General features: G+C 52.9%; 1 protein-coding gene across 1 annotated transcript in view; it reads left to right on the top strand.

The window, feature by feature from the left end:
- LOC135535972 (centrosome-associated protein ALMS1-like) overlaps window positions 1-11,469 on the top strand; it is a 28,162-nt gene that overhangs the window by 959 nt on the left and 15,734 nt on the right. The window contains exons 2-5 of the mRNA XM_064962376.1: window positions 531-692; window positions 1,342-3,069; window positions 6,608-6,759; window positions 8,248-8,356. Coding sequence (XP_064818448.1) covers window positions 531-692; window positions 1,342-3,069; window positions 6,608-6,759; window positions 8,248-8,356 — 2,151 coding nt within the window. The remainder of the gene's footprint in view (window positions 1-530; window positions 693-1,341; window positions 3,070-6,607; window positions 6,760-8,247; window positions 8,357-11,469) is intronic.

The following is an 11,469-nucleotide window of genomic DNA, read 5'->3' as shown; positions in this document are numbered from 1 at the left end:
GTCTCTCTTCTGGCCTCCTCTCCTCTGGCCTCCTCTCCTCTGGCCCCTCCTCCTCTCCTCTGGCCTCCTCTCCTCTGGCCCCTCCTCCTCTCCTTTGGCCCCTCCTCCTCTCCTCTGGCCCACTCTCCTCTGGCCCCCTCTCCTCTGGCCCCTCCTCCTCTCCTCTGGCCCCTCCTCCTCTCCTCTGGCCTCCTCTCCTCTGGCCCCTCCTCCTCTCCTTTGGCCCCTCCTCCTCTCCTCTGGCCCCCTCTCCTCTGGCCCCCTCTCCTCTGGCCCCTCCTCCTCTCCTCTGGCCCCTCCTCCTCTCCTCCCCCAGACGGTTAGCAGCTGGTCTTTTGTAACAGGCACTGTGTATCAAATTAATGATTCATGTTCCAGTGTGAGTGTGAGAGAGAGACAGAGGCAGTGTTGAGTCCCAGCTCCGACAGCGATGATCCTCAGAGATAGTAAGAGAGACAGGGCTTCCTCCTTCCTCTCCGAGGCACTCACCCGTTCCTCCCACTCTCTCTCTCTCTCTCTCTCCTCCCCAGGCTCGGACGACGCAGTGCCCCCTCGCTTCAACATAGAGATCCTGGGGTCACGAGAGGAGCAGGTGGACCAGGTGGTGGACAGAGGGGTAAACATCAAACACACAGAGGGTATCTACAGCAAGAGACAAAGACTGGGAGAAAACTACAGTATGGAGAGGACAGGTGAGCACTCAGTATAGTGAGGGTTTAACACTGGGAGAAGGACCGGGTCAGTGTAGTGAGGGTTTAACACTGGGAGAAGGACCGGGTCAGTGTAGTGAGGGTTTAACACTGGGGGAAGGACCGGGTCAGTATGGTGAGGGTTTAACACTGGGGGGAAGGACCGGGTCAGTATAGTGAGGGTTTAACACTGGGGGAAGGACCTGGTCAGTATAGTGAGGGTTTAACACTGGGAGAAGGACCGGGTCAGTATAGTGAGAGTTTAACACTGGGGGGAAGGACCGGGTCAGTATAGTGAGGGTTTAACACTGGGGGAAGGACCGGGTCAGTATAGTGAGGGTTTAACACTGGGGGAAGGACCGGGTCAGTATAGTGAGGGTTTAACACTGGGGAGAAGGACCGGGTCAGTATAGTGAGGGTTTAACACTGGGGAGAAGGACCGGGTCAGTATAGTGAGGGTTTAACACTGGGGGGAAGGACCGGGTCAGTATAGTGAGGGTTTAACACTGGGGGGAAGGACCGGGTCAGTATAGTGAGGGTTTAACACTGGGGGGAAGGACCGGGTCAGTATTGTATACAGTATGTATATATTTAATGGACAGTGTCACTGCTTTGTTTGTGAATGTTATTTTCTCATTAATTCCACCCTCAGGTACGACCGTGCCAGACAATGAAGGTCAACCATTGGTTGACCAGCGTACTCCACAGTCAAAATGCTTCTCTCATTTAACAGGAGGGTTAACCAGAGGACCTGCTGTACCAATCACCACCACGAGAGGACCTGCTATACCAATCACCACCACTGGAGGACCTGCTGTTCCAACCACCACCACTAGAGGACCTGCTGTACCAACCACCACCACTAGAGGTCATGCTATACCAACTACCACCACTAGAGGACCTGCTATACCAATCACCACCACTGGAGGACCTGCTGTTCCAACCACCACCACTAGAGGACCTGCTATACCAATCACCACCACTAGAGGACCTGCTATACCAATCACCACCACTAGAGGACCTGCTATACCAACTACCACCACTAGAGGACCTGCTGTACCAACCACCACCACTAGAGGTCATGCTATACCAACCACCACCACTAGAGGACCTGCTATACCAATCACCACCACTAGAGGACCTGCTATACCAATCACCACCAGTAGAGGACCTGCTGTACCAACCACCACCACTAGAGGTCATGCTATACCAACCACCTCCACTGGAGGTCATGCTATACCAACCACCACCACTGGAGGTCCTACTATACCAACCACCACCACTAGAGGACCTGCTGTTCCAACCACCACCACTAGAGGACCTGCTGTTCCAACCACCACCACTAGAGAACCTGCTGTACCAATCACCACCACTAGAGGTCCTGCTGTACCAATCACCACCACTAGAGGTCCTGCTATACCACCCACCACCACTAGAGGTCCTGCTATACCAACCACCACCACTAGAGGACCATCTGCAGCCATGAGAGACCATGGAACCTCAATCACCACTTCCACACACACCCAGGGTGTCCCAGGCACAGACCACCCTGTCCAGCCCTCCCTTCGCTGCAGCCTGGGGGTGGGGGAAGAGGAGCTGGAGGTGTTTCAGCCTCTGCATGTAGAGATGGACTATAGTTCCATGGACCTCCACCATCACTTCCCCAAAACCCACCATCTCCACATGGACCACCAGATCTCCAACGCTCACCTTGTCCGAACCTCAGCCCCTCACCCAGGGATGGAGCGAGAGCCGGGGAGGCGGGACCACAGTCTAGCCCAGCGGAGTGGCAGCACTCTGGACCAACTGTGGCGCAGGTTCAGTGAGAGGTGGAGCCTGGAGGAGGCCCGGCCCACCAATGAGAGAGAGGCGTCCCTGCTGGAGCGGCTGGAGCGTCTGTCCCGCCTCATCCACAGCACCGGGACCTCCGCCCCGCCAGAGCCAACGCAGCAGACTGATACCACAGAACAAGAGGGGGGAGGGAGGAGAAGAGAACGAAAGAGTGGTAGGAAGGAGGAAGAGAGGAGAAGAGGACGTGTGGAGGAAGGGAGGAGTAAGAGAGAGGAGAGCAGCAGTGGCCGGAGTGATCCCCATGCTAAAGCTAACCAGGCTAAGGCTAGTGTTCCCCGCCAGGCCTGGGAGCAGCAGGATGAGGAGCCCCAGCTCGCAGAGGGGGAGGACAGCTCTAGCCCCTCCCATGGTCCGGCCCACAGCTTTAGCCCCTCCCACCTCCCGGCCCGCAGCCAATACCTGTGTCCAGCAGAGAGAGAGAGGTCTGGGAGCGTCTCAGGGGAGACCAGCAGCTCCATGTCAACAATAGACACAGCCCGACTGGTGAGGGCCTTCGGAGCCCACAGGGTCAGAGGGCTGAATACACAAGGTGGGTTCAGCAAGGTGAGGGCCTTCGGAGCCCACGGGGTCAGAGGGCTGAATACACAAGGTGGGTTCAGCAAGGTGAGGGCCTTCGGAGCCCACAGGGTCAGAGGGCTGAATACACAAGGTGGGTTCAGCAAGGTGAGGGCCTTCGGAGCCCACAGGGTCAGAGGGCTGAATACACAAGGTGGGTTCAGCAAGGTGAGGGCCTTCGGGCCCACGGGGTCAGAGAGCTGAATACACAAGGTGGGTTCAACAAGGTGAGGGCCTTCGGGCCACGGGGTCAGAGGGCTGAATACACAAGGTGGGTTCAGCAAGGTGAGGGCCTTCGGAGCCCACAGGGTCAGAGGGCTGAATACACAAGGTGGGTTCAGCAAGGTGAGGGCCTTCGGAGCCCACAGGGTCAGAGAGCTGAATACACAAGGTGGGTTCAGCAAGGTGAGGGCCTTCGGAGCCCACGGGGTCAGAGGGCTGAATACACAAGGTGGGTTCAGCAAGGTGAGGGCCTTCGGAGCCCACGGGGTCAGAGGGCTGAATACACAAGGTGGGTTCAGCAAGGTGAGGGCCTTCGGAGCCCACAGGGTCAGAGGGCTGAATACACAAGGTGGGTTCAGCAAGGTGAGGGCCTTCGGAGCCCACAGGGTCAGAGAGCTGAATACACAAGGTGGGTTCAACAAGGTGAGGGCCTTCGGAGCCCACGGGGTCAGAGGGCTGAATACACAAGGTGGGTTCAGCAAGGTGAGGGCCTTCGGAGCCCACAGGGTCAGAGGGCTGAATACACAAGGTGGGTTCAGCAAGGTGAGGGCCTTCGGAGCCCACCGGGTCAAAGGGCTGAATACACAAGGTGGGTTCAGCAAGGTGAGGGCCTTCGGAGCCCACCGGGTCAAAGGGCTGAATACACAAGGTGGGTTCAACAAGGTGAGGGCCTTCGGAGCCCACGGGGTCAGAGGGCTGAATACACAAGGTGGGTTCAGCAAGGTGAGGGCCTTCGGAGCCCACCGGGTCAAAGGGCTGAATACACAAGGTGGGTTCAACAAGGTGAGGGCCTTCGGGCCCACGGGGTCAGAGGGCTGAATACACAAGGTGGGTTCAGCAAGGTGAGGGCCTTCGGAGCCCACGGGGTCAGAGGGCTGAATACACAAGGTGGGTTCAGCAAGGTGAGGGCCTTCGGAGCCCACCGGGTCAAAGGGCTGAATACACAAGGTGGGTTCAACAAGGTGAGGGCCTTCGGAGCCCACGGGGTCAGAGGGCTGAATACACAAGGTGGGTTCAGCAAGGTGAGGGCCTTCGGAGCCCACGGGGTCAGAGGGCTGAATACACAAGGTGGGTTCAGCAAGGTGAGGGCCTTCGGAGCCCACCGGGTCAAAGGGCTGAATACACAAGGTGGGTTCAGCAAGGTGAGGGCCTTCGGAGCCCACGGGGTCAGAGGGCTGAATACACAAGGTGGGTTCAGCAAGGTGAGGGCCTTCGGAGCCCACGGGGTCAGAGGGCTGAATACACAAGGTGGGTTCAGCAAGGTGAGGGCCTTCGGAGCCCACGGGGTCAGAGGGCTGAATACACAAGGTGGGTTCAACAAGGTGAGGGCCTTCAGAGCCCACCGGGTCAGAGAGCTGAATACACAAGGTGGGTTCAGCAAGGTGAGGGCCTTCGGAGCCCACAGGGTCAGAGAGCTGAATACACAAGGTGGGTTCAGCAAGGTGAGGGCCTTCGGAGCCCACAGGGTCAGAGGGCTGAATACACAAGGTGGGTTCAGCAAGGTGAGGGCCTTCGGAGCCCACAGGGTCAGAGAGCTGAATACACAAGGTGGGTTCAGCAAGGTGAGGGCCTTCGGAGCCCACAGGGTCAGAGGGCTGAATACACAAGGTGGGTTCAGCAAGGTGAGGGCCTTCGGAGCCCACAGGGTCAGAGGGCTGAATACACAAGGTGGGTTCAGCAAGGTGAGGGCCTTCGGAGCCCACAGGGTCAGAGGGCTGAATACACAAGGTGGGTTCAGCAAGGTGAGGGCCTTCGGAGCCCACCGGGTCAGAGGGCTGAATACACAAGGTGGGTTCAGCAAGGTGAGGGCCTTCGGAGCCCACCGGGTCAGAGGGCTGAATACACAAGGTGGGTTCAGCAAGGTGAGGGCCTTCGGAGCCCACAGGGTCAGAGGGCTGAATACACAAGGTGGGTTCAGCAAGGTGAGGGCCTTCGGGCCACGGGGTCAGAGGGCTGAATACACAAGGTGGGTTCAGCAAGGTGAGGGCCTTCGGAGCCCACGGGGTCAGAGGGCTGAATACACAAGGTGGGTTCAGCAAGGTGAGGGCCTTCGGAGCCCACCGGGTCAAAGGGCTGAATACACAAGGTGGGTTCAGCAAGGTGAGGGCCTTCGGAGCCCACGGGGTCAGAGGGCTGAATACACAAGGTGGGTTCAGCAAGGTGAGGGCCTTCGGAGCCCACGGGGTCAGAGGGCTGAATACACAAGGTGGGTTCAGCAAGGTGAGGGCCTTCGGGCCACGGGGTCAGAGGGCTGAATACACAAGGTGGGTTCAACAAGGTGAGGGCCTTCGGAGCCCACCGGGTCAGAGAGCTGAATACACAAGGTGGGTTCAGCAAGGTGAGGGCCTTCGGAGCCCACAGGGTCAGAGAGCTGAATACACAAGGTGGGTTCAGCAAGGTGAGGGCCTTCGGAGCCCACAGGGTCAGAGGGCTGAATACACAAGGTGGGTTCAGCAAGGTGAGGGCCTTCGGAGCCCACAGGGTCAGAGAGCTGAATACACAAGGTGGGTTCAGCAAGGTGAGGGCCTTCGGAGCCCACAGGGTCAGAGGGCTGAATACACAAGGTGGGTTCAGCAAGGTGAGGGCCTTCGGAGCCCACAGGGTCAGAGGGCTGAATACACAAGGTGGGTTCAGCAAGGTGAGGGCCTTCGGAGCCCACAGGGTCAGAGGGCTGAATACACAAGGTGGGTTCAGCAAGGTGAGGGCCTTCGGAGCCCACCGGGTCAGAGGGCTGAATACACAAGGTGGGTTCAGCAAGGTGAGGGCCTTCGGAGCCCACCGGGTCAGAGGGCTGAATACACAAGGTGGGTTCAGCAAGGTGAGGGCCTTCGGAGCCCACAGGGTCAGAGGGCTGAATACACAAGGTGGGTTCAGCAAGGTGAGGGCCTTCGGAGCCCACAGGGTCAGAGGGCTGAATACACAAGGTGGGTTCAGCAAGGTGAGGGCCTTCGGAGCCCACAGGGTCAGAGGGCTGAATACACAAGGTGGGTTCAGCAAGGTGAGGGCCTTCGGAGCCCACAGGGTCAGAGGGCTGAATACACAAGGTGGGTTCAGCAAGGTGAGGGCCTTCGGAGCCCACAGGGTCAGAGGGCTGAATACACAAGGTGGGTTCAGCAAGGTGAGGGCCTTCGGAGCCCACAGGGTCAGAGGGCTGAATACACAAGGTGGGTTCAGCAAGGGTTCTGCTTGAGGTGTACATGTTACTTGGGAACACTTTTCAATTCAATGAGATTTTTAATGAACATTAGCTAACGTTTACAAACTATTCTCCTTTTGTTCAACTCACCTAGGGACCAGCCACAGGACCAGCCACAGCCTTAGTAAACTGTACAGCACCATCCTCCAGCAGAGGCAGAGCAAGGAGCAGAGGAGAGGGAGGCCCAGAGAGACTCCTCATATCCCCCCAGTCCCCTCAGAGTCTACTGGCACTGATAACTCTGTAGTATGTCTACTGTTCTGTTGACTTGCCCTTCTGTCTCTCTCTCCTCTCTCTCTCTTCTTCTCTCCATCTCTCTCTTTTCCTCTCCCCTCTCTCTCCTCTCTTCTCTCCATCTCTCTTTTCCTCTCCCCTCTCTCGCCTCTCTCTTCTCTCCATCTCTCTCTTCTCTCCATCTCTCTCTTCTCTCCATCTCTCTCTCTTCTCTCCATCTCTCTCTCTTCTCTCCATCTCTCTCTATCCCTCTCTCTTCTCTCTATCTCTCTCTTCTCTCCATCTCTCTCTATCCCTCTCTCTTCTCTCTATCTCTCTCTTCTCTCCCTCTCTCTCTCCTCTCTCTTCTCTCCATCTCTCTCTTTTCCTCTCCCCTCTCTTGCTTCTCTCTTCTCTCCATCTCTCTCTCTTCTCTCCATCTCTCTCTCTTCTCTCCATCTCTCTCTTCTCTCTCCATCTCTCACTCTTCTCTCTCCATCTCTCTCTCTTCTCTCTCCATTTCTCTCTCTTCTCTCCATCTCTCTCTTCTCTCCCTCCTCTCTCTTCTCTCCCTCATCTCTCTCAATTTCAATTAATGGTCTTTATCGGCATGGTTCTGTTTTCATTGCCAAAGCAAGTGAAATAGATAATAAACAACAAGTGAAATAAACAGTAAAAATGAACAGTAAACATTACACTCACAAAAAAAAGATATCAAATGTCATATAATGTTTCTATACAGTGTTGTAATGGTCTGCAAATAGTTAAAGTACAAAACGGAAAATAAGTTAACATAAATATGGGTTGTATTTACAATGGTGTTCGTTCTTCACTGGTTGCCCTTTTCTCGTGGCAACAGGTCACACATCTTGCTGCTGTGATGCACACTGTGGTATTTCACCCAGTAGATATGGGGTTGTTTTCTAATTCTTTGTGGATCTGTGTAATCTGAGGGAAATATCTCTCTCTAATATGGTCATACATTGGGCAGGAGGTTAGGAAGTGCAGCTCAGTTTCCACCTCATTTTGTGGGCAGTGAGCACATAGCCTGTCTTCTCTTGAGAGCCATGTCTGCCTACGGCGGCCTTTCTCAATAGCAAGGCTATGCTCGCTGAGTCTGTACATAGTCAAAGCTTTCCTTAAGTTTGGTTCAGTCACGGTGGTCAGGTATTCTGCCACTGTGTACTCTCTGTTTAGGGCCAAACAGCATTCTAGTTTGCTCTGTTTTTTTGTTTATTACTTGACACATTGGAAAGCATTATCTTTTTGTTTTCTCATGATTTGGTTGGGTCTAATTGTGTTGCTGTCCTGGGGCTCTGTGGGGTCTGTTTGTGTACAGAGCCCGAGGACCAGCTTGCCTCTCTCCTCCCTCCCTCCCTCTCCTCTCCGCTCTCTCTACCCTTTCTGTTATAACACGGTTTGTTTTCAGACCCATCTTTCTCAGACTGTTCTCTACTGTATATTGAATGATCTATAGTTTTGATAGCCATTGATCGGCTCCTGTGTATTGTGGCTCCTCAGATTCCAGCTGACTCTGCATCTTCAACCAGCACCTACACCCTCCCCTCACATCGTGGCCCCTCCCACTCCAAGAAGGCAGTCAAACATGTCAACAAAGGCATACAGGCAGGTCAGTAACCCAGTATGTTCTGAAAATGTACGCTGAACAACAATATAAACGTGACATGCAACAATTTCATATATTTTACTGAGTTACAGTTCACACAGTGTATTCAGACCCTTTGACTATTTCCACATTTTGTTACTTTACGGCCTCATTCTGAAATGGATTCAATTGTTTTTTCCTCATCTACACACAATAACCCATAATGACATCACAACACCCCATAATGACATCACAATACCCCATGATGACATCACGACACCCCGTGATGACATCACGACACCCCATGATGACATCACAATACCCCATGATGACATCACAATACCCCATGATTACATCACAATACCCCATAATGACATCACAATACCCCATAGTGACAAAGTAAAAACAGTTTTTTTGAAATTTTTGCAAATGTATGTAAAAATGAAATACATATATGAAATCACATTTCCATAAGTATTCAGACCCTTTACTCAGTACTTTGTTGAAGAACCTTTGGCAGTGATAAGAGCCTCAAGTCTTCTTGATTACAGCCTTGAGTCTACAGCTCGGCATTCAGGCCAAAGAGTTCAATCTTGTTTTCATCAGACCAGAGAATCTTGTTTCTCATGGTCTGAGAGTCCTTTATGTGACTTTTGGTAAACTCCAAACGGGCTGTCATGTGCCTTTTACTGAGGAGTGGCTTCCGTCTGGCCTCTACCATAAAGGCCTGATTGGTGGAGTGCTGCAGAGATGGTTTTCCTTCTGGAAGGTTCTCCCGTCTCCCCAGAGGAACTCTGGAGCTCTGTCAGACTGACCATTGGGTTCTTGGTCACCTTCCAGACCAAGGCCCTTCTTCCCCAAATGCTCAGTTTGCCTTGGCGGCCAGCTCTAAGAGTCTTCATGGCTTCTTCCATTTCAGAATGAGGGAGGCCACTGTGTTCTTGGGTACCTTCAATACTGCAGAAATGTTTTGGTACCCTTCCTCAGATCTGTGCCTCGACACAATCCTGTCTCTGAGCTCTACGGACAATACCTTCCACCTCACGGCTTGGTTTTTGCTCTGACATGCAGAGTCAACTGCATTTATCACAGGTGGACAACTTGTTTGTGCTTTGTCATTATGGGGCGTTGTGCGTAGATTGATGAGGGGAGAAAAATATTGAATCAATTTTAGAATCAGGCTGTAACTAAAGGGGAAGGGGTCTGAATACTTTCCAGATGCTCTGTATGAGGAATTCAGTCAATTGAAATATATTCATTAGGCCCTAATCTATGAATTTCACGTTACTGGGAATACAGATGTTGGTCACAGAGACCTAAAACCTCTTAAGGAGCTGACCCTGTTTTTCAATTTTCTCCTAAAGTAACATACCCAAATCTAACTTCCTGTAGCTCAGGACCTGAAGCATATGCATATTCTTGGTACCATTTGAAAGGAAACACTTTGACATTTGTGGAAATGTGAAATTAATGTCGGAGAATATATCACATTAGATCTGGTAAAAGATAATACAAGCATTTTCATTTATTTGTTTATTTATTTTGATCACCTTTGAAATCTAAGCGAGGCCATCATATAATATTACAGTTTAGGCGTAATTTATATTCTGGCCACTAGATGGCAGCAGCGTGTGTGTAAAGTTTCAGATTGATCGAGTGAAGAATTTGCAATACTGGACAATATGTTGCTACATTTTATCTCTGGGACCCTCAGGATGACCAATCAGAGCCAGATTACTGAATGTAAGTACATTATTTACCTTCAGAGGTGAATGTATCAAATCAGTTGCCGTGACGAAAGTGTTCTGTTCCTCAAACAATAGCATAGTATTATTTCACTGTAAAAGCTACTGTAAATTGGACAGTGCATTTACAGTAACACAAATTTAAGCTTTCTGCTCGTATAAGACATGCCTATGTCCTGGAAAGTTTGCTGTTACTTACAACTGTCATGCTAATCACATTAGCGCACATTAGCTCAACTGTCCTATTGGCGGGAACTGGAACATGCTGTTGTACACTTCGATCCAGAGCATCCCAAACATGCTCAATGGGTGACGTGGCTGGTGAGTATGCAGGCCATGGAAGAACTGGGACATTTTCAGCTTCCAGGAATTGTGTTCAGATCCTTGTGACATGGGGCCGTGCATTATCATGCTGAAACATGAGGTGATGGAGGTGGATGAATGGCACGACAATGGGCCTCATGACCTCGTCATGGTATCTCTGAGCATTCAAACAGACCCAGTTTCATCAGCTGTCTGGGTGGCTGGTCTCAGACCCAGTTTCATCAGCTGTCTGGGAGGCTGGTCTCAGACCCAGTTTCATCAGCTGTCTGGGTGGCTGGTCTCAGACCCAGTTTCATCAGCTGTCTGGGAGGCTGGTCTCAGACCCAGTTTCATCAGCTGTCTGGGTGGCTGGTCTCAGACCCAGTTTCATCAGCTGTCTGGGAGGCTGGTCTCAGACCCAGTTTCATCAGCTGTCTGGGAGGCTGGTCTCAGACCCAGTTTCATCAGCTGTCTGGGAGGCTGGTCTCAGACCCAGTTTCATCAGCTGTCTGGGTGGCTGGTCTCAGACCCAGTTTCATCAGCTGTCTGGGAGGCTGGTCTCAGACCCAGTTTCATCAGCTGTCTGGGAGGCTGGTCTCAGACCCAGTTTCATCAGCTGTCTGGGTGGCTGGTCTCAGACCCAGTTTCATCAGCTGTCTGGGTGGCTGGTCTCAGACCCAGTTTCATCAGCTGTCTGGGAGGCTGGTCTCAGACCCAGTTTCATCAGCTGTCTGGGAGGCTGGTCTCAGACCCAGTTTCATCAGCTGTCTGGGTGGCTGGTCTCAGACCCAGTTTCATCAGCTGTCTGGGAGGCTGGTCTCAGACCCAGTTTCATCAGCTGTCTGGGTGGCTGGTCTCAGACCCAGTTTCATCAGCTGTCTGGGAGGCTGGTCTCAGACCCAGTTTCATCAGCTGTCTGGGTGGCTGGTCTCAGACCCAGTTTCATCAGCTGTCTGGGTGGCTGGTCTCAGACCCAGTTTCATCAGCTGTCTGGGTGGCTGGTCTCAGACCCAGTTTCATCAGCTGTCTGGGAGGCTGGTCTCAGACCCAGTTTCATCAGCTGTCTGGGTGGCTGGTCTCAGACCCAGT

This window comes from Oncorhynchus masou, unplaced genomic scaffold (assembly GCF_036934945.1).
Source record: "Oncorhynchus masou masou isolate Uvic2021 unplaced genomic scaffold, UVic_Omas_1.1 unplaced_scaffold_539, whole genome shotgun sequence".
In the NCBI taxonomy this organism is placed as follows: domain Eukaryota; kingdom Metazoa; phylum Chordata; class Actinopteri; order Salmoniformes; family Salmonidae; genus Oncorhynchus; species Oncorhynchus masou.
The sequence above is the reverse complement of the archived record's forward strand: the minus strand, read 5'-3'. Positions and strand labels throughout refer to the sequence as shown.